We start from the raw sequence: 22,797 nt of genomic DNA on the forward strand, positions 1-22,797 counted from the left end.
GATTTGAAACATAGAAGGGCCAAAACATGCCTTGTGAAAATTAAACTAGCCACCAGAGGGTGTTACAACTGCAAAAATGGAAATCAACCCGATTTTTTTTTTAACAGATGTGCCGCATTTAAAATGAGGACGACGATATATTGTGGCACGAGTTTTAATATCACGATATTGCCGCTATCTTTACATCCCTAGTCATGAATAAAATCGCAATGGACAAAATGTGACTAAATCCCCCTTTAGCTGCAAAAGACGTACAAGCAGGGTGACGATTGATTGATTGATTGATTTTTCTTTATTACACAAAGTACCCGTCTTGCATGCTAACAACGAAACGCTGACAGAGTATCAATAGAAGTAAACTATAATCAAGAAACTTTGAACTTTGCTTCTTCACTTTATAGGACTTATATTTATGCTGCATTCGAGGACGGTCGGAAGTCGGAAATATCCGGGTTGTTGTTTTTTCCCCACTTCTGACCTGAAAGCGTCCGAGACAAAAGTAAACAACCAAAATGGCAGATAGTTGTAAATTGTTTTTTATTTTGGTCCTCACAACTCATTTCGACCTCCAGCGAACTTACCTGCTCGCAATTTTGTTTCATTTATTGTTTTGATCTTATTTCATAAGCATTCCAAGAAGTTAAGTAGATGAACGTGTCATTTCATGCATTACTGTCACGTACGTTGCGTCATGACAAATATTTATGAAGGAAGGAAGCGATCTAGTTTTAAATTGTGTTTCACCATTCAGAGTGACATCACATTGTGAAGTCGGGCTCCTTTTTTTCCCTTCCGACTTCAAGGGGGCGTTCCTGTGCACACTTTCCGGTTTGAACTCGGAAACTTCCCACTTCCGACCATCCTCGAACGCAGCATTCGAATTGACGTGATGTCACGTCGGAGAGAAACCAGGAGAACTTATTGAAAAAAAAAATGGTGCTGTTTTTAAATGTCCTTCCCAGGTAGTTAGTGGCTGTATTTAAAAAACAAAAAAGAAAATGTTCACTGTGTGATGAGGTCCTATTATGAATTTTTCCTCTACTGAGAAGCAGTTGAAATATTTTCTCATTTATGAGGGCGTACTGTATTTTAAAAGTGTCCATATAGGAAGCTTTGCATGTATTTTTAAAGTAACGTGTGTGTGTGTGGGGGGGTGCATTTGTTGAGGTTTTTATTTCATAAAACACGTTCCTTTTTATACCTTTTATTAAGATGATGATTGATTTTTATTTCCAGCTGCTGTTTTTTCTTCTTCTGTATATCCACAATAAGCAATCTCGTTTAAAAAAAAAAAAAAAAAAGGTCATGTGTAAGGTGTGCGCGTCTGTTTTTTCTTGCTGATAATAAAAATGCAGACACGTCTGCTCCGTTTTAAGAAAACAGATGTGGTTTCGTGGATTAAAAAAAAAAAAAAAAAAAGGTGCTGCCCGACGTTGGTTTTAGTAGGCCAGCCCCCCCCCGTCTGTCTGATTGTGTTCGCCAGAGGATGACTTTATTGCTCACTTTGCGCATGAGTAACCTTTCCCCGCTGCCAGTCTGGCCCCCATATGACTAACCTAGTGGCCTACTGTACGCTGTTGCTAGGCAGAATATGGCCCTCGAGGGTGCCACGTTGAAGTGGAGTGAAAGAATGGAATGCTTACAAGTGACGTCTTGGGATTGACACACATTCCTAAGCAAGTCGGATGCTGCGAGTCAAGATGGGGGGTGGGGGGGGGCACGCCAGAAGCCGAGCCGTGCGCCTTTAAATTCCGTGACCCACTTTTTCACAGCTGGGGCTGGCTGGCAGGGAAACGCTCGCGCATGATGCCTTGAATAATTGGGACTGCAAGGTGAATGTGAGCAGAATGGCCAAGGATGGGAGCACCCGGCACGCCCCCCCCCACTCCTTACCCTTGCTTCTCCCTTTCAGCACATTTTTCCAGTCATCCGGTTGCACATCTCACACCAGCAGATTCCTCCAGTCGTTTCCTGGCAAATCGGAAGTGAAAGGAGCTTGTTTAGAAAAAAACCAAACGATGGGTGAGGAAATGGCAACATGGCGGACGGCCTTTGTGAAATGGTCCTGGCAATCTTACTGTACATGTTCCAATATAGCACATTTGATTTGCCATTCTGCCTCCCGTATGTTGTGGCATCCCGCTCTCCCTGCTGGATTCAGCCATCCATCACACCTCACAGGGATGAAAGGGAGGAAGGGGGCGGGGCAGGCAAACACAAAAAGACACTTGCCTCCCTCCATACAATCTTCACATCACAAATTTTTGCTTGCAAGTAGTGTTCATTTTGTTTTACTCACGCTTGTTAGTCGACCTCATCTCATTTTTACTGTTATTTTTTTTCTCATTTTTATTTCATCATTTTTGGGCCACTATAAATGTAGCATTTTAGTCTTTATTTTAGTCCAAGAAAATGTTATTTTATTCGTTATTTCGTCAACAAAAACTCTCAACGTTTTAGTCAGGACAAGCATTTTAGCCCTGTAAATATTTTTTTTTGTCAGCAGTTTATATTGAACCTTTTGACATCTAAAACTAATAACTAAAACTAATCTATTTTTAGTCTGGTGAAAAATGTGCGTTGACGAAATGATTTTTGTTGACGAAATTTACACTACTTGCAAGTTAACGCAAAAAATAAAAAATAAATCATCCGAGTGGATGGATCAAAAAGCTTTTTAGTCGTGTCACTCGTATCTCAAGGCACCACTGTAGTGACTGTAAGGACTGACTGTAAATACGTTACTCAGAAAGCCTCCCATTTGATTTTGTTGTATTATTATTGTTCAGCAAGTCACTTATTGTTACATTTATACGACAGATGAGAATGTTCAAATGTGATTTCAAACATCAAATCCGTCGTTTAATTGAGAAGTCGTTTTCCAACATTTAAGCTTCCAGTCGCTGTGACAAGCTTACGAATCCTTAACTGAATATTTTACTCCACGGGCTCCAACTTAATCCACCGAGCAGACCCCCCCCCCCTGTCATGACTTTATAAATACTACATTAACATGCATCTCACTAAACAATGTGTGTGTGTGTTTGCTCTTGACTGTGTGGTCTGAAATGTCTTTCATTTCTACTACACTGAGTCCATTCAACTTTCCAGCGCGCCAGACATCAAATGTTACAAAGCATAAAATATGCAGGCAACGTTGCACGGGATTTCTTAGCAACGACCAACATTTCACATTAGTACTACTACTACAGTCCAGCTACAATCGTTTGCATTTTAACCCTCCTGATGTCTTTGTTTCTTTGTTACAGTCAAAATGGCTTCCCAGTGGCCTTATGCACACAAATGAAGCATCCAAAAATGGGACATTGCTGCCCCCTAGTCCCTTGTGTCACTCGGGGCTCAATATACAGTCGGACAGTGGCGCCTTGAGATACGAGTGACCTGACTTGCGAGTTGGTTCATCGTTCATCACATTTTTTGCTTTGTATGTTCTTAGCACGAGCAAGCTGGATAATTAAAACAAAGATTTCTGTTTGCTCTTGTAGCTTTTGAATTCAAAAAATAGTTTCATGGTTTCAGAACAAGAAGGCCTTCAAGGGACACGTGACTCATTGAGCCATTTTCAGCAGTAAAAAGTTCATATTTGGTCTATAATTAATGTGGTGACGTCATTATTTTTCATGTACAATTTATACCTTTAAAAAGTCATTTTTCTACTTGCTGTCGACCGATGATGACATCATCACCTGTGCTGAGGAAGTAGGTAACGGCCAATCATGGCTCAGTTTACTGACCAAACCCAGAAAACAGGTGAGCCATGATTGGCCATGACTTACTTCCTCAGCACAGGTGATGATGTCATCAGCGGTCGACAGCAAGTAGAAAATTCACGTTTTAAAGGTATTAATTAATTCCCACATTCATTCTGGACAAAATATGAACTTTTCACTGCTGAAAATTGTTCAATGAGTCAAATCTCCTTTTAATGGTCTAAATGTAGAGTTCTGGGATAAGAATATATCCTAAAGATGAAGGTATATTGAGTTTGCGACAAAATGAGCCACTAATGCAATTTCTGTGGGAAGCAAGCAGCCTTTTCAAATTGTTCTGTGGAGTTGTTATGCTTCCGATATTTGTGACGCTAAATGATGTCTGCGGGGGAGAGGTCGTGTACAGGTCCACAAGTCGTATCGGGGATGATAAACAAGTAAACACTGCTGTCAAGTAGACAATAGAAATTGAGCATCAGAGGGGATTAATGGGACGAATTGACTGGGGTCACGTTGCCATCTGCCTTCTGGCTTCTTTGTGTATCAAACTGCTTGGGTTTTTTTTGCCGTTGCTCTGCACTGATTGACAATGGAGGGGGTGTGGTTATATGCTGGTTTGGGATCAGTCAATCGACAGGGGGTGAAATTCAGATCATTCAACCTCACGCCATCTGTTTGGGGTGAAGCGCGTCGACGGCACGACGGGGGGCTTTGTCCATAAACAAATGAATGCAATTAACTGAGATCATCACTTACCAGCAGCGTTACCAGCAGAAGCCTTTGTTGCTATGGAGGTGGTCCGAGTCTGCGGCCGGAAAGGTAACATGAGGATAAAAACAAACAAACAAACAAGCAAGCAAGGAGCATATGATGCGAGTCAGTCGTGAAGTGAAAGAGCACAAAAATAAAAGCAATCAAAAGGGAAGATCAAAACGTCGCATGCAACAAAGTCCCTGTCGTCATTTCATGTGAAAACGTTGCACTCGAAGCAAAAAAATCGGAAGCTGAAAATGCCAGGACAGTCTGTCTACTCCAGTGATGACGAACATTTACTGTGAGCCATCTTTTTTACAATTTTGGAACCCTGCAAGCAATGCGTGTATAATACTTAAGAGTCCCAAAATACCGAATCTCCTGGGAGCTAATTAGAGACAATTTGGAGAATCTTTCATCACAAAAGATGAAACAAAGCAAGACGTGCAACCTTGAGATTCACCTCAATGTCTTGCAGTCATATAGACTAAAGAGTGCATTTTTTTCTTATTCTTTCTGAAAATACATGTTAACAAATGACTTTTTTTTTTTTTTGCTGGAACGGATTAATTGCATATCTAATCATTTCAATGAGGAAAGAAGACTTGAGATACAAATGTTAGGTGTTACAAACATGGTCACGGAACAAATTAAACTCATATCTCAAGGCACCACTGTAGTTGTGAAAGTCTTCTTTGTTTGCGCGTACGTGACGGTATTATACTGCCCCCAGTGGCCAAAGTGTCACACACCAGAAGCAATGAATTCATCGATCGTCATGCACAAACTTGAACATTTGTTTTGATGTTGTATTACATATATATATATATTTTATTAAGTATAATATTGTAGAGTGCTATTTCCCTTATTAAAAAAGCACAAACATGAACATCACAGTTTCAAGGCCTCACTGTTCACTGGAGGGCTACGTAAGGCCCGCGCTCCGGAGCTTCCCCAAACGCGGTCGTCTGTACCTGCAGGCCAATTTCGCCTTCGTGGCTGGAATTGCCAAAATGGCTGGTTGCCATGGTTTCCGTCTGGCCGCGGCGGTCTCACAGGCGGGTTCACGGGAGGGTAAGCCTACACAGTTGAGCATCGACATGACAGATTAACATGCGTTCAGCCAGGCAGGCATGAAAAAACAACAACAACAACAACAAAAACGATAAAGCCTTACTCAATTATACTTGGCTTAAGTGGAATGGCTATTCACTTTTAATGAACTCTCTCAATTTACCCTCATATATAACCAATGTCATTAAGATGTAGAATTATTATTATTTTTTTCCCCCCTTATTAAGTGGCATACTTAGATTAGTTAATTGGGGGCACTATATGGACAAAAAAAAGGAGATAAAAACAACTAAATAATATACATACTGTAATTAGGTAGAAATAAAACCTTCCAATGCAGTTTTTAATTTTAACGAGTAAAAGATGACTCAAATTAATGATTAGCAATAGCTTTTCATTTTGGGAACTATCAGCAGTTGAAATGACTTCAAAACAGCACCCTCTGCTGGAAGATTTAAAAATTAAATCATTCTGATTTAAAGCCTACTGTAGGCTGCAGTTGAATGTTTTTCTAATTTTATTCTTTACGGTTGATTTATTATTGATTTATTTAGTTCTTATTTATTTATTCTATTATTTATTCTTATGGTAAAAAAAAATCTTAAAGTATAATGTTTGAAATTATATAGACAAAATGTTTTTTGTTTACCTCAACATTTAACCATTTGTTTAAATTACAACTGTTATAAAGCGTCCTCATAAAACGTAATTACGGGTAGCAACAAAACAGCCAATCACAGCCCAGCCTGCATTTACCACGCCCCCCTCGCCTTGAGCGGCCAAACAGATGCAATACCAACTATGTGCCAGTAGATGTCAGCGTCACAACAGTAAACACAACAGGTAGTTTGAACACCTTTCCCAAACGTCCTAGTGTGAACAAAACGACCATTTTCGAGGACGAGTGGTCGACAAGTTACTTACGACGAGTGTTAACACAGACGGTCCCAAAGCCGTCCCAAGGCGCCGTGTATCCCCTCCTACCTGCCCGGATTGAGGGAGGCGGGGAGTCGAGTCCGGGTCCTGTCGATCCTCCCGGCAGGTTCTCCGGGTGACGTAGGAGAAATGGCGGACCAGGATGGCAGCGACGCATCTCCTCCGGCGTCCCAAGGTGAGTCTTAAAACTTGGACAAACTCCCCTAAAGAGCGTCGACAGTCGTCTTAAAAGTGAATATTGGAGCAAAGGCCAGACCTCCGCCTGTTTTCGTCGAACTTTGAACACGAAGAAGAAGAGGCAAAATACACTTACTAGTTCGCCGCCGGGTAGCTGGTCACGAGAGAAGGATTAAAAAGAGAGAGAAAAAAATACCCCAACCTACCTACGAGACCGGCTGCTTTTTACGTCGACTAAAACAACTCTCGTGGTTTTAAACTGTTAAAAATGTACTGTTTAAACTGTTGATATTTGAAGCTATCCCAGCCGGAGCTGCTTGGCACACACCTGCCGCTGACAGTTCGATTGCAGTCGAGGAGCGACTCGGGCTTGAAGTGACAGGTGGAGTCGCCAACCATTTTTCGAAATTTAACACGCAGCCTTTTAGTGAAAACTGCTTTAAAAATCTCACACGCACCATTTGAAAACGGAGAATGCCCTTTAAACCCGGATATGCGCATTAGTTTACGGATAGTTATTTTATTATTATTATTTTAATCCACAGGCGGCATTCAAAGTTGAGTATTTTAATCGTTTTTTATGTTTAACATTTTTTAATTGTTTAATTTGGGAAACTAATGTAAACTGTATGCATTGCTGCCTTCAACCGGATGTGCAATTAGCACGTATCACCAAAGGTGTCGCCAAACTCACCCAAACAGAATGGCTGGTTAATAATACAGGTTCTCAATTTACAATGAATTTGTACGTAACTCGGTGTTGTAGTGGTGGTACTCACTATACAGCAAGGAATAATATAATTAAAGTCTACTATGACCCATTCTTAAACCCAGCATGTCTTTTACTTGTGCAGTTATTTTTGTAAAATCATATCACTTCTATGAACTGCTCAGGCAACCACAGGTTTCCTATGTAGCACTGATGTTATTTTAATTGCCTTACGTTTTGGCCAGCATGAAATTGCTGTACTGTATTCTTCAGGCTTCTACACGCTCAAAGAGGAGGGTGTGTGTCGTACGTGTAGCCGGGCCTATCTGGTTTAAAGCCCTGAAGTGTAGGATTACCGCTACTGTATCCTGCGAGGACCAAGAGCAGATTGGCTCATGGAATATTGAAAATACAAAAAAGCCTCCAAAGTTTAACACCCTAATATGCAGTTGTGACTTTGGAGGTTTATTAAACTCCTTTGTTGACAGCCATTTTTAAATCAGAATTGTTATCTTTCAAGACCCACAAAAGATTTTGCCTTGTGACAAGTACAGAACATGGCAAAAAACAAGGGTATTTCTTTTCACCAGAAAACAAAGTTTTGTTTCTAGCTTTTTCAGTTCTTTAGCAGTCAGAAATGGAACATGCGTTGGTGACAAAAACAGCAGTTCCTGACCAAAAAGCAGAAAAAGTAAGTTTTTTGTGCAAAGCAACATGTTGTCAAGCAGAACAGTGACTTAAACACAACTATTTTTTTGCTTTGTAACACTCAAAATCACAGTATAAAATCACAAAAAAAAAGACTTTGATTTGTAAACTGAGTTTCAGGCTTGTGGTCAAGAACGCTGCGAAGTTATCGAGACGGCACTCGATAATCGTTATTTCACGTTGTGGCATTTCAACACCGCGTGGTGTTGACATTAAGATGTCTAGCTGGCTGTTTAATTGTCATGTTTGTTTTCTTTTTCTGGATGTGAGTTGAAGTGTGTAGTGCATGCACACGCCAATACAAATAGTCTGAATGTTTGCAGAATGATTGGGCTGGCCACTAATAATACACACGTGGCGATAACATTGCGACCTTTTGGTTCCTATTCTTTTTGCGTCTTGCCACGTTCGGCTAGAGGACCTCACTTTTTTTGTTCACCTCCTTCCACTCCAGGAAAGTTTGCACTTGCATTGTCGGTGACATTACATGCAAATTCTGCACATGGTTCAGCTACTGCAGCAAATCTTGCTCCTCGTTCATAAATATTGAATGTGAACGTGTGTGTATGAGACTTCAGTTGCTTGGTAGACTGCTCGTCAGAAGCTAACACTGGTGATACAGTGTGCCGTTTTATTTTTGATATTTTATTTTCAAAATACTATTATTAGTGCGTGTTTTTTACGCTAGCATCCCTGTATGGAGTAATGAGAGCCAACTTCACTGTTTGCATCGACCGTTCTGGTATATTAGCTCAGTATTGTGAATTTTGTCCGGATTAATTTTGCTTTCATTTCAATGTTGATGGTTCTGACAACATGATGTAGTGCTACCTTATAAGAGAAAATTTAAAATCGTAATCTTACCGATGAAATGTGCATGCCGTGCTTCTCCCAGACCTATCGGTCCAACGTATGCCGTACAATTTGGCATTTTGGCCGCAGAGACAGAAAATAAAGTGAAAATGCCGCGGAGGAATCAATGTATTGTAGTTTGGTAGGCAGCGTAAGATGGCCACCGGATATGGCAAATGGTACTGGTGGGACTAGAGGCGTCCTGTGAGAAGTGAAGATGTAAAAAGAAGCAAGTTTCTTCAGCTTGTGGATTAAGTGGTTCTCTCTAAGCCTGACTGCAGGAGCTCATCCTTGGCGAGACTGGCCCACTCTCTCTCGCTTTCGTCTTGCCTGACTGAGGATGGACGTAACACAGCAGTTTGTCTCTCGTCACACGCTGTACTTTGCTCCTTTGCCCGTCCTCTGGATGTGTTTATTCGGGACAGTGCCTCACGCTCCTCCTGCTGCTGCTTCGGGCCAAAGTGCAGCAACGTGCAGCCCGGGGAAAAAGGGCTCATAGCGTTCGCTGCTCTGCGTCCATCCTTTCAACGAGGAGGAGGCTGTTAGAGGTGAATCATCGTCATCGTCGTTATCCGCCATCCACTACTCAGTCGCTGCGCCGGGCGGGATGGCTTGAAGGCTGAGATGCCACGGAGTAAAGGGAGAAGAGCGGGAAGAGGCGAAGGCTCCAAACCCAGGCCGAGGAAGGGAGGCAGCCGCTCGGCCATCCCGGCGCTCTTCACCATCGCTGAAGAAGAGGAGGGACACAGACGGAGAGATGGTATCAGGAGGAAGACCAAAGGTATGACTGGAAATGAAGATTTGTGTGGGACCACTCCAATCTGGGTCAGGGAAGTCGAGAGTCCCACCAATGGAAAGGAGGGTTAGCCCAAGTATATTTCGAGTCTACTTTTTGCTCTTCCAGTCATTTGTCGAGACGGCAGCGAGCTGACAAGGCAGAGTTTGTAAACGTGAGTTGTAACCTGCATGCTGGCGTGGCAAGACTGAAAGGGTCAACGCAAGGGCAACGGATTCACACGGATTTTGCGGTTGGAGTTTGTCAGCAAGCAGAGTTGCCAATGTCTCCTCGTTGAATTTCTTTCATTTCCAGGAACCGACCGTGAACCGTACTACGGCGTGACAAAGAGTCCGAATGTTACTGTATGCGTCTTATATGCGGTGTAGTATTTCTGATTGACTGACTGACAACAAGCGGAGTTCATCGTGCGCTTATTGACGACCGTACATGTGCAACGGACTGACTGAGGTTATCACAGGTCCTGGTGAATTTTCAAAGCAAGTGAAAACTCTGTCCTCAGGCCTGTGGGCGCAGACTTTGAACAAATGTGTAAGCCATGCTTCTTCTGGTTTGTCTGATTCATTCAGACAGTCGAGCTGCTTTTTCCGTATTTATTTAACAAGAAGAAGGAGATCCCCTGTTTTCGAACTAGTTCAGTTCCTAGGTTGGCGACCTTACCCGAACTTGCAAGTTGGAACGCGTTTGATCGCTCACTTTTGCTAGAGCAATAGAAAAGTCGACAGCATCTATGAATCATACATCTAAATCAATGTGGAAAACTTGTCTTAGAAGTCGTTTCACCTCTCATCCGAGTAGGCTTCATCGGCCATGTGACAAGGCTTGGTGAGGACTGCGCCAGCCTGAAAAACTGAAGAACCAATCATTCTTGCTTCTCAGCTTCCATGGCCACCTTCAACCTGGAAAGGAAGATTTCCCACATTCCCCATTCTCTTCCTGTTTCTATGTTGACAGGACTCCCAGCTTTTATTTTAGCATTAGCTTGAGCTAATCCTCTCAGGCTACAAGGGGACGGCAGGCGCCATGCAGTGCGCTTGCTCGCTAGCCGCCGGCCTGGACGACGCAGCATTAATCGCTCGCTCTTACCGTTTAATCTGACGGCCAGTGAATGAGGGGATATGAGGGGGGGGGTTGGGATGCACACATGAGGGGAGGGAGGGCCAGATTAAAACTCGAATGTCTCACATTGGTACAAAACACACAGTGGTGCAGGACAAAGGCTTTGGAGAGTTGCCACAACCTGACTCCCAACCACTGTGACAGTCATCTCAGCTGACTTGCCGCCATCTTTTCAATCGGCTTTCGACTCGACTTGCTTCGCTTACCCCACTTTTTTTCTTTTTTTTTTGTGACATTTCTGCCGCCATTGCAATTGTCGCACCATGGACTCTGGATGCACAACTATCTTCACTTGTTTAGAATGCTTCCAGGAAGCACGGATGGTGATATTCACCTTCCAGTCTGACTCGTAAGGACTTCATCAGGTCTTTTCAAAAGTCATACATCTGCAATCGGGATGCAGAATACAGGTAAAGACACTTTTGGGTTCACTCGGGATGACTTTTGTGTTGTTTGTTAATATAGAGCCAAAGATTTTTTCATTGGAAATGTAAGAAAAAACATTCATTGTGAATTATTGAGTGCATATTCTTCAATCGGACCATTTTGTGTGCGAAGAAAGTCTCAGCCACCATAACAGAGTCCTCTTACCAAAGCAAATCTGACACACAGTTCTTTATCGGGTGTGTGATGTTTTAGCAAATTCTCAGCCGGATTCATTAACTGGAAGCCAAACATCTGCTGCTGGCAATTTTGGCTTTCGAAGTGGACAAAAGTATTGGAACAATTGGTTGCTGCCATTCCCTTTAGCAAGGCCAGCTAACTGGCTACTTGACTAGGAACTGGACCTGGTCAGTTGCAGTTCCAAGCCTGGTGAGCCAATGTCGGCGTTAGTGGAACGAGCCGATTTGTCATCATTTGATTTGAGCATACAAAGGTAGCTAGAAGTTACAAAAATAATAAGCACAACGCGTTATCTCTCCTTTAGCTCTGGATCCTCTTTGCTGCAGCAGTCCATGAGTAAATACGAAGCTCAGTCAAGTTCTACACTACTGGAAATCAAAACTACAATAAAACGTTGAATGAAAACAGAGCATGTTGGGCTTGTAAAGAAATTTTTGGTATTGGGTGTGATTGTATTATTCAGGTGTTGTCACATTTGGTGGGCATTCTAAACGTTTGTGATTTCATTTCATTCATTCATTCATTCATTGAATAGTGTCCGGCGTGGTGTCTGCAGACAGCACACAATGTACTCCCCACTCGTCGAGCCAATCTTTTGTTTGAAGAAAACGATTTGAGAGTAGGATGACGAGATATCGTTTGTCACTTGGCCCAGCCCAACCTGTTCCTGTTTTACCAAAAGCCAACACGAAACCGGTTCCAATGCTGAGCAAGCACCCGAGGCAGTGTTGACGTGTTCATACTCAGCTCGCCCCACGTTCCGCAGACGGCGCCATTCAATACCTTTTGCATCTTTGTGTACCACGTCCTTCAGGGAATTCAAAACATTAGAATGCGTTAGGGCGGAGTTGTCGATGTGTGAACCTGTACGTTTACGTTCAGTTGTGTTAGCAAGTGGCGGTAGGTAGATTGCGATAACGTGCCACTGAAGTGATAAAGAACACGTGTGGAAAAGATATGCAACAGGGTGAAGTTCATTTGTTGAAGTGTGTCAGTTGAGGGATTTCATTTAACTTTCTGGGACAGATTAGTTTCTCTGCCGGCCTGCCTCTCTCACGCTTTGATGCAAAACGCTGGATTTGATTTTCATCGTTGCTGCAAGGTTGTTGTTGTTTTTTTTAACTTGTGGACACAGCATGACATGCATCATGAGAAAATGAAGTGGCAAGTTTATGTAGATCACAAAAAAGATTTAAACCCCCATCCAGACACAGAAAAACGAATAAAAAAAAAAAAAAATCAATTTGAGGGGAAAAATAGTAAGAAATCCTCGCGAGGAGGAATTCCTCGTCACACTAGAAGTGTTCTCCGTTCTCAATGATGCTCCCGTTGCAGCGTCCTTCTATAAATCGGACGATGGCAGAGTGTCTTCACCCGCCCGGCCCAGCTCGTCGCTCTCCGGACACGTCTACTCTCCCACGCTGACCCCGACTCCCACTCCCACTCCCACTCCCACGGCCACCAGCAGCAGCCCCAATAACTACACTGCGGCACCCAAAACAGGCAAGACTTTACCTGCTTTGAAACCGGAACTACTTAAGGTTACTACTTACTTAACTTTTAACTACTTTAAGGTCACACTTTCTGACAGAAGATTTTTTTTTTTTTTTTAACTCAATTTTGTAACCACTGCTAGAAATTGTGTGACCGTTGAACTTCTAGACGGGTTTTATTTGCAAACCTCGTTCGGGTCTTTAGTAAAACGGTGGAAGCTATAAATTTTGCTATGATAGCGGTAGCACTCATTTGAGCCACCATCCGTTTTTTTTTTTTAAGTGAGAATTGGAAACTAATTTTCCAATCGCTGGTCGCACGTCATCCAATCTAATTGAACCAGAATATTGATCAGTTGTGACTTTTGAACCGTTGGACATTTTGTTTTAAATACAATCAAAAATAGCTCTGACAACATTTTTTTTTCAAATGGACACATTACAAGCATTCTTTTAAAGTAAGAATACAGAAGTTCCGCAACTACAAACTCGTAACAATGAAAACCTTGGCAGAGGTAGCAGACGGTCACACTTTGATTCCACGCAAACCGTTTTGTGTTCCAGACTCGTTGCTCTTCAACAAAACCGATGAGAGGCTGAGGCTGGCCCGAGAGCGTCGAGAGGAACGCGAGAAGCAGAATGGTGTGTATTCTTGTTGGCTATGCTGTTGTCTATTATTCATCTGCAGTGGTGTTATATTTTACAATGTATGTGGAATTTAGAACAAAGCAAAACAGACAATTACAGAAACATCAAAACGAGTCATAACTCACAAGGCATGAACAAGAAATGAAACAAACACGGTGGACGAAGGCAACCGCTTACACTGGAGACGATTGCAATTCTAAAGACGCCAACACCATATAAAACAAGATTATCTTCAAACATACACAGGGAACTTGGTTAGAATTAAAACATACACTTGAATTAATCTGGGAGACTGTTGAATGTCTTTGGTTGTTTCAGTGCTGCTGGTTTGGTTAGCAGCTGAGCGGCAAATGAACCGTACCTCTTCACTGAACGGACACATTTTTAGATTATAATCTGAAAATGCAACCAAAAGCCAATTTAACGCATCAGGAGACGCTAATGTTTGGACGTGTTTGATGCTGAATGTTTTTTTGTTTTTTTTTGTCGGGCGTGAGCGTACCTGGGACAGACCGCCACAGATGCGTGGCACGTTTGTCGTGTAATTGCATTTGTTGTTGTAAATATTGGATGGCGGTCCGCTTGCTGGAGTCGGGAGTGGCGAAGGGATTTACTGCGCACTAAAGCCAAGTCACATGATCGGCAGCTGACCCATGACACGGCCGCTTTAAGCCTGTGCGGCATGCGCGTCTGGTTTTGGTGCCCTTGCGTGATTTCATCTTTTTGTTGTTGTTGTTGTTGTTGTCGCTGCGCTACGTGCCAGCCGCCAAGGAGGCCCAGTGGCAGGCGCGGGAGGAGCGCGCCAAGCAGCACTATGAGAGGCACCTGGAGGAGAGGAAGAAGAAGCTGGAGGAGCAGCGGATGAAGGAGGAGCAGAGACGCTTGGCTGTGGAGGAGAAGCGACGACAGAAGATGGAGGATGACAAGGTGATGAGGAGACCAGGCTGGACTGGCCATCTGGCGTATAGGGCAGATGCCTCTTTTTTTGGGGCCGATGCAGTGCTTCCAATGATTATTTTCCGACATTTTTCCCCTCGAGACTGGCCCACAATTTAGAGGGATCAGTCCGTTAATCCAGTTTGAATATAGTTAGAAAACTTGAAACAAAAACATCAGTGGCAGAACTACATGTTAGGAAGGAGTTGGCTTGGGCCAGGCCAGTGGGCTTAAGTCAAAATGCCAGGCCCGAGTTTTTGTATTTATTTTTTTGGCCAGTCCATCCCTGGGAACCGTATGAACACTAACAATAAATGCTATGTTTCCTCCAATAGTGGCCTCCAAGCTAATAATTTTTATGCCCCAAGTACAGTAAACCGCCATTTGTAATATTTTTTTGTAGTTTTACCCCCCTCACATGGTCTATACACACTTAAATTTATTACAACTGCCACTCTTATGTTTTCTCTACCCTGGGAACTGCAATGACAAGAGCCCGGCCGATGAATCTAATCCTAACTCTGGAAAAAAGAAAATTGTCATTAATTTCATGCAATTTATTGTTAAAATTTTAGTCAAGCTTTTTTTTTTTTTTTTTTTACAAATGATTTACTGTTCAACCATAGGGAAAGTGAAAATGGCTGTCGTCCATGTGGGCAAGATCATTTTAAATAACTTTTTCTTCCCTTCTCACTCTCTTTCTTTGCATAATGTGCGTGCACTCATGGTAGACAATGAGGCACCCTGAAGCAACCAACACCAGCAGACTATACGAAGTGAAAATCCTTTTTTTGGAGTGTAGGCACAGCTAGCTTGCCAACTGTCAAATGAAGGCACTTGAGTTTTTACATAGCCTCATGCCATACGTAAAAATAATCTGTCAAATGATCTATCTAAAAAAAATGTAAACAGTAACAATAGCGAGTGCATTGAAATGTTCCAAAAATAAATCTCCATTGCACTTGTGACTGAAGGTTCGCCATGAGGCGGTGATGCGGCGGACGATGGAGCGGGGTCAGGTGGCCAGACCGAAGGCCAACCGCTGGTCCTGGGGCGGCCCTCTGCATCCCAGCAGCCCCAGCACGCCGACAGGTACGCTTCCACAATGGTGACTTTAAGGTCCCCTGACAGCTTTGACATTTTTCTCCACTTTTCCTGCGGTCGGGGTGTTTAGTTTTAAACGACAATGTTCTTTGTGCCATGTTTACATTTGAATTGGACATAACCGCCGTCTCTGAATCACTTTCTTTCTGTCTCCCCACCTGACTCTCTCTCTCTCTCTCTCTCTCTCTCTCTCTCTTTCTTTGTTGTCTGCATTGCATTGTCCTACGTCCGCCTGGTCCAGGTTTTGTCGAGTCTGCTTTCCTCTATCCGCTCGACCTTGCTGGACTGGAGCACGTGCCGAGTGCTTTCAGTGTCCACCGTGGACACCCAATGAGATCCCAATGTGAATATTGTAGCGTCTGTCGGCCGTGTAGGATTTTTCCGACGTATGCTTCTGAAGTGGGCTACACACATACCAATGTTTAATGTCTTTCTTGACCAATATTTTTCATGTGAGCGACCACGCATGATGAGAAAGCAATCACTATGTATCGGTCTGTCGTAATACCGAGATTGACCTGTGGGAGGCAACATGGTGCCGCATGGCATTCAGACTGGCAAAATATGCAAAGAAGAATAAGTTAGCTAGGCTAACTTTTAGCTTATCTGGCGTTGTCATTTTTTTTTTTTTTTAGATTTGTGAGAAATTATGATTATAATTTCGTCTTTTTTTTTCTTCCTAAAACTGATTAATTATATATTTTCTTTTCATTTATCTCAAGGGAGCAAAACTGATTGTTGGTATGTGTGTACCACACCTAAAGACGCATGCATTAATGTACACGTAGGACAGTCTTAGTGCCACAGATGATGTTTTTCTTACCATTTACTGTGAGACTTTTTATCCAGAGATAGGCCCTTAGCTGATAGATGACACGGCAGCAGCACTAATTCCACTTTCCCCCCCTATTTAGAAACATTCCCTGCTTACATTTGAGTCTAGCTGGCATGAAAACCACCTCTTTCCTCATCTTTTCATCGCTTATGAGTTGAACTTATTTGGTTTGCTTGCAGATGCTGACAGAAGGTCTGTGTCCACGGTGAATTTATCCAAACAGCACGACGCCGTCATGACCAAGCGCCTGTCCTCGTCCTCCGCCACGCTACTCCACTCGCCTGACCGAGGTAAATCAAACGGCAAAAAAAATGGGGATTTTTGCTGACATTATTATCTCAGTAGTGTATTTTTTTTTTTTTACCCCCGGGACAGGTGATAATCTCCTTGGTTTCGCTCTAGTTTTTGTCATCAAAAGATCATCTCATCCACATATAAAGCCCTTTTCTTTATATGCTGGCCGTGAGATTTGATATTGGCAATCACCTGAGAACGATTTGATGATGCCAATCTGTTGTGTTAGAGCAAACACATTTTGACCGATGAGAACGCAATGACGTGTTGTATGGTCGGATTTAATGTCGATATGCTACCGATACAGGATTACAGGCGAGAACGACCTCCACCCCTGCCATAAATAAAGCTCAGTCCAAAACTCGTCTGTACCAGGGGACCACCACCCACGCCAGAAACACAGGTGGTTAATGGCAATACAAAAAATTTAAAAAAAGATGTTTAAAATATCTTGGGCTGGAAACTGTTGACATTTCACCTATTGAAAGAAATTGAGAAGAATAATCCTGTAATTGAACTCCAAAGTGCAACATATCGGATTTTTTCGACTGCAAGCCGCACTTTTTGTCATAATTTGGCTGGTCTTGCAACTTACATTCATCAAATTAGAGCTCTGACTTGCACCCAAAATTTCCGTTCCCCGTTGACAGTTTGGCTGAGAAACTGCTAAATTCAATTGGAAACTTCGTGGAGTCAATGTTTTCAAACGTTAAAGCGATACAAGACTTATGAAAAACTAACCAGCTATTCTGCAAAATGGTTAATTTCAACTCTTCCCTGAAAAGAAATTGTGAATTTATGTTGAGCGATTATGATTTTATAGCACTTTTTATCAATATTTTTTGCATTAAGTACTGTATCGGCTATTTTGACAGTCACGTGATCATCGTGACGTATCGCATGCGTAAAATACACATTGAATGACGTGGCTGCCAGCGACAACAAAGAACCCACGAGGAATTAACGCGTCCCACATAAAAGGTGGAATTACGCCTTACAGCAAAGAAGCGCTTGTTCAAAAGCAGTACAGCCACGAAGGACTCACTAAAGATTTGTTTTTAACCGAAAGCTGGATGAAACTGGCAGATCCAGCCGCCGGCTGACTTTTACTCGGCTAGGCTAAGTTACGTGTCGTGTGCTCAGCACGCTTTAGCCCACATTAGGAGCGGCCACCCCCACACGGAATGACATGAAACTTGGCGTGCTAAAGATTTGACTGATCAGAATTGGCGCAGTATTTGGGATCTTTTTCTTGCCCATTTCGTCAGCAAACTCCCACTGAAATGAGCGAAGGTGGCTTCTGCTTGTGCACGGGAAACCTCATCACGATCACGTGATCAGGATAACAGCATTCAAGGCGGTATGTTCTTATTTTGATACTTTATCGGTTGAAAAGAAAATTCAGAGAATAAGATGCCAGAGATATTTGCACCTTTGTTCTTTGTACACAATGCGTAATCCAATACTGGAAAATGAGTTCTAATTCTTCTATCTCATGGTTGAAAATAGTGTATGTAATGTAGAGTATGCATCAAAGGGGCCTCGCACCACCACCTGACCCCTTTCTCTAATCCTCTGTTGGATAATCTTTTTGTTTTTGTGGAAACAGTCCACGCCATTTGTTTTATCCGGACCGGACGCCGCACATTTCTGGCATCGGGAAAAAAAAATAAAAATTGTCACCAATTTGTCCAGTTTCCAGCCCGGGTTTGTCTTTGCCTTCACGCTTCAATCCGCAGCCTTGAATACGAACGCGAGCTGGTCCGCGCTTTTTTCTTTTTTTTAACGCATGCGGCTAATCGGGCTAATTGCGTGCGCTATTCCGGAATGAGCCTCGCAGTCGGGCTTCTCTGCCTTCAAGTCAGCCATACGCGCACTTGGTTTGCTTTTTATTTTTTGTCCCTCAGCGCTACTTCCTTTCTGAATCGGCTTCCTTTGTTTGCTTTCGGCTTTGCGCTTCACTTCACGCGGGCGCACGCAGGTGAATGTGTCGCACAGCAGTCATCAGCACGCTGCAATAACTTGGACAGGTGATAATCTGCTTTGGCTGGGTGCAAAAAAAAACGAAGTTGGTGCGTAGCAGCCAGTTGTTACCAAAACGTGTGTGTGTGTGTGCGCGCAGGTCCTCGCCGCCTTCCCCTGACGCCGTGGGAGAGCAACGTGGTGAACCGCCTGCAGCAGCCCACGCACTCCTACCTGGCTCGGAGTCGCAGCGCCATGAGCCTCTCCGGAGAGCAAACGGGTAAGACCCCCCCCCAAAAGCCCCGCCCACTTCCGTCAGCAGCCAACAACGGGACCGGCTCACTGGGAAGCGCCTCGTCGATGGCCGCAAGTGCTGCCCGTCGTTCGCGTTGCTCTCTTGACCCGGACGCTTTTTCTGTGCTAATCAGATTGGCTGCGACTTAAAGCATTAACACTGTCTGAAACTTCCTTCGCCGGCCTGTATCAGGCACTCGTGCACACGTAAGCTGTTCACCATGTCATTCTCGACTGTTACTTCACCTTGTTTCCCGGGAAAGAAAAAAAAAAAAGTGAATTCCAAGGAAAGTGTAAGGTCCGATATCCCTTTGGCCTTATAATTCCGAATATTATTCAAATACATCCCAGAACATCAAGTTTAACTTTAGACTGTGCATAAGGATTACCTATTTACTTTGTGAGATATTTTGTGTATCCCAGCTCAAAATGAGTGCTACTATTTCCTTCCTTCCTCACTTTCCTGTCAGTTTTCAGCTCACAGTGTCCGTTTCTCTTTCCTGCATGTTGAACTAAAAGCGTGACAGACTGACTGAATTCTTATCAATGTCACTACTAACGCTTTTCATTTCCTTCAAACTTTTCTTCTTCCCTTCCTCTCACTCCTTTGCTTCCACCCTTCAAACATTCCTATTCATTTCTTCCCCCTCATGCGTACCCCTTGCGCCCCTCCGGCCGACCCGCTCCATCACCATAGCCATGCCTGTGTGTCCTCGCTCAGTGTCGTGCCACCCCGTGGGCTCCGTGTCATTCAAGAGCCTGCAGGGCCGCCCGCTCTCTCACAGCCGCAGCCACGACCGCAGCCTCGGCAGGGAGACGTCCTCGTCCTCGTCCGCGCCCGCGCGCAGGAGGACCACCGGGACGCCGCAGGTGGGTCGGACTCTGTCGCCGTATTTCTTCATATTCTCCAAGAGTAGCTGAATTTGTTTCAGTTCATTGCATTGGCATTGGTGTGGGGAATTTGCACCCCCTTGTGGTGACTTTTTTTTCTTTTTTTTAATAAGTAAAATGATACCACTTTCAAGGAAGGGAATCTTGTTTTTCGATCAAACGACTGTGTGGGTGATGAATTGCATATGAGTAACTGCCGTTTGATTTGCAATTTGGTCACCCGCCTCGTACAGACTCCGCAGAAGAACCGAGATTCTGTCAGGAAGTCGTGGAGCAACCTGTCGGTGCCGTTGGGCCCTGCGCTGACCTTACCCCTCAAATTGAGATCCTCGTCGCCTATCAAAAGGAACACAAAAGTAACGGCGCCCTCTCCTGGAAGGTAGGAACACTGAGCCTGTACGAGTACAAAATCGTCTCGCGGGCCGGATTAAACCCATTTGCGGGCCTGAACTGGCCAGCGAGCCTTATGATTGACACCCCTGCTGTAAATCCAATTTCATGAAACAACACTAGAATTGAGTTTATATGTCAGTGGAGTATGTGTCACTCACCCTGACTGTCCACCACTGAACAAAAAACAAAACAAACAACAACCTGTTCTTGTTTTCTGCAAACAGGCCCCCTCAGAAGATCACAGCACTCCCCCCGACCCCCAAGACGCTCAAGTCTCCCGGGGCGGAGGACCCCGGAAACCTGCGCCCCGTCAGGGTGTCGCCAGACATTGCGCAACCCGGCAAAACCCACGAAGCGGAAGACGAGCAGGTCCTCGGTCCTCCCCAGCCAGCGGAACACAACAAGACGGAGCAAACCACAAGAACGGCAACCAGCGGCGAGTTCTTGCTGGATTGAAATGTTCATTTGACTTGAGCTGCGTTTTTTGTGTTTTAAAGTTGATGTTTCTTTTAGACCCCGCCCTGAGGACTCCCGCCGGGACGACGGATCGAGAGGAGGCGAGCCGCATCCTCGCTGAGAATCGGCGGCTGGTCCGCGAGCAGCGAGAACGGGAGGAAGAGGAACGAAGGCGGCAAGAGGAGCAGGCGAGGTACCGGACGTCGACCAAATTCCAAACGGTTCCCTTCAGTGACAATTTCGTTGGTGAAAGATTTTCCTCATCATTTTCGTCATGAACGTTTTTTTTTTCAGAGGAAAATGAAAAGAAAACTAAAATAGAAGCCGTTCATTGAGTTGAAAACGATAACTAAATTTGACTGACAATTTCGTCAAGGACTAAAACGAAAATGAGAACAGTGACAAAAATTCACACAATCCAGTCGGAAGGAATGAAACGCGGGTTGGAGAAAAGAATCACTCAAAAACTGTTCAATGTTCACAGCACTTTATTTAAACATGTTTACATTGGTTTTGCAGCTGTAAGATTAATTTCAGTTATGCACCTTTTTTTTTTATTTAGGTGATAACTGTGTTATATTCTTGTACGTTCGTCATGTTTCATTGTAACAATTAATAAATACACCACAAGTTGAAAAGTATGTTGAAGGAAAATTGTCAATTTAGTTGACTAAAATACAACCAAATGACTAACTTATGACTAAAACTTGAATTAATTTTCATCAAAAGACTATCACTAAAACTCAATTCAAATTTCTTGTCAAAATGAACCCTTTTTTTTTTCTTTTTTTTTTCCCTTGCTTCTTTTCAGGTTAGCCAAGGAGGAGATGGCTCGTCGCAAGGCCGAGGAGCGAGCCAGGCGAGAGGAGGAGGCCCAGCGGCAAGCGGAGGAGAGGAGGCTGAAGGAAGAGGAGGAGAGAAGGATGGAGGAGGAGCGACTCCGGCAAGAGCGAGAGGAAGCCGAGAGAGCACAGAAACAGGTCAGAGAAATGCAATAAAAAAAAAAGAAAAAGAAAGCATCCCGCAATAAAACTGTCCTGGTGTTGATCATCAGCGAGAGGAGGAAGAGTCTCGGCAGAAGGAGGAGACGGAGCGACTGCGGCAGGAGAGGGAGAAGCACTTCCAGAAAGAGGAGGCCGAGCGGCTGGAAAGGAAGAAGGTGATTCGCATGCACGTCTTCAAACGGGAATCCTGACCTGCATCTAAAAGTCGTTTTTTTTTGTTTTGTTCTGGTCACAAGCGCCTGGAGGAGATCATGAAGAGGACGCGACGCTCGGACGCCGCAGACAAGGTAACCAAATGGCAAAATGTGCTCAAAAGTCATCAAAATGTCACTGGCACTCTGAAAGTGTTTTGTTTCATCAATCAACATTTACGTTCGGGTTTCACGCTTTGGGCAGAACTATTCTGTTCGATTTTTCTTTTCCGACATTTTCTCCATTAAGATGTTGTTCTTTTCCATTTGTAGAAAGTAACCCCCAGCAAGAGCACAGACGGCCCAGGTAACTTCAACCCAGCCACATTCCATGTCTTGGTTTGGTCATGTGACATTCACACGTTGAGCTGCGATTGGTTACCTGAGCCCTTGTGAGGTCACTTTCAGTCGACAGCAAGTTACAAAATGTGTTTTTAAAGGTACTAATTGTACATGAAAAATAATGAAAGTATCAAATTAATTATAGACAAAATATGAACTTTTAATTGCTAGAATGGGCTAAATAGGTGAAGTATCCATTTATTTCCTTGAAGTTGACGAAATTGTTTTTTGAAATTTATTTTGAGTTTTTTCGTTAGTGTTATTTAACTTAAAAACAAAAAACCCTGGACAATACGAAGTAAACCACAGCATGGACCAACGTTTGGATGTTTGCTCTTCGCCAGTAGCCGGCGCCTCTCCGGCTCCATCCGAAGGGACCGCCCCCCCGCATAGCAATGGCAACGGTTGCCAAGCGGGCCCCAACTTGCTCGCCGGCACTTCCACGCACGACACTCTGATGCAGAGGTGCATTTCC

The 22,797-nt window shown here is 43.7% G+C and overlaps 2 protein-coding genes across 6 annotated transcripts in view; one reads left to right on the forward strand and one right to left on the reverse strand.

Moving 5' to 3' along the window:
• Positions 1-119: 119 nt before the first annotated feature.
• LOC144010581 (uncharacterized) lies at positions 120-10,059 on the reverse strand. Of its 5 annotated transcripts, none has more exons than XR_013281258.1 (5): positions 6,878-7,145; positions 6,483-6,770; positions 5,459-5,564; positions 4,488-4,536; positions 120-2,174 (listed from the first exon to the last, which is right to left on the reverse strand). XR_013281258.1 is itself a non-coding variant. In XM_077510963.1 (5 exons), exons 1-4 carry the CDS (start codon positions 9,017-9,019, stop codon positions 4,518-4,520), a joined length of 420 nt encoding a protein of 139 aa, XP_077367089.1. In that variant the 5' UTR covers positions 9,020-10,059; the 3' UTR covers positions 120-2,174; positions 4,488-4,517. The 5 variants fall into 5 exon arrangements, 1 of the variants encoding a protein (XP_077367089.1); XR_013281259.1 differs by having other exon boundaries at positions 120-478; positions 745-2,174; positions 6,483-7,145; XM_077510963.1 differs by lacking the exon at positions 6,878-7,145 and adding an exon at positions 8,953-10,059 and having other exon boundaries at positions 6,543-6,770.
• Positions 9,230-22,797, forward strand: part of map7b (microtubule-associated protein 7b) — a 22,085-nt gene continuing 8,517 nt past the window's right edge. The window contains exons 1-18 of the mRNA XM_077511434.1: positions 9,230-9,721; positions 12,815-12,982; positions 13,537-13,614; positions 14,384-14,547; positions 15,531-15,648; positions 15,902-16,003; positions 16,675-16,785; positions 17,097-17,192; positions 18,912-19,031; positions 19,767-19,915; positions 20,170-20,315; positions 20,554-20,765; positions 20,843-20,978; positions 21,597-21,765; positions 21,840-21,944; positions 22,026-22,076; positions 22,254-22,287; positions 22,667-22,787. Of these exons, the coding sequence (XP_077367560.1) occupies positions 9,565-9,721; positions 12,815-12,982; positions 13,537-13,614; positions 14,384-14,547; positions 15,531-15,648; positions 15,902-16,003; positions 16,675-16,785; positions 17,097-17,192; positions 18,912-19,031; positions 19,767-19,915; positions 20,170-20,315; positions 20,554-20,765; positions 20,843-20,978; positions 21,597-21,765; positions 21,840-21,944; positions 22,026-22,076; positions 22,254-22,287; positions 22,667-22,787 (2,237 nt within the window). The 5' untranslated portion in view covers positions 9,230-9,564. The remainder of the gene's footprint in view (positions 9,722-12,814; positions 12,983-13,536; positions 13,615-14,383; positions 14,548-15,530; positions 15,649-15,901; positions 16,004-16,674; positions 16,786-17,096; positions 17,193-18,911; positions 19,032-19,766; positions 19,916-20,169; positions 20,316-20,553; positions 20,766-20,842; positions 20,979-21,596; positions 21,766-21,839; positions 21,945-22,025; positions 22,077-22,253; positions 22,288-22,666; positions 22,788-22,797) is intronic.

Source organism: Festucalex cinctus, chromosome 21, assembly GCF_051991245.1.
Source record: "Festucalex cinctus isolate MCC-2025b chromosome 21, RoL_Fcin_1.0, whole genome shotgun sequence".
NCBI classification, from domain to species: domain Eukaryota; kingdom Metazoa; phylum Chordata; class Actinopteri; order Syngnathiformes; family Syngnathidae; genus Festucalex; species Festucalex cinctus.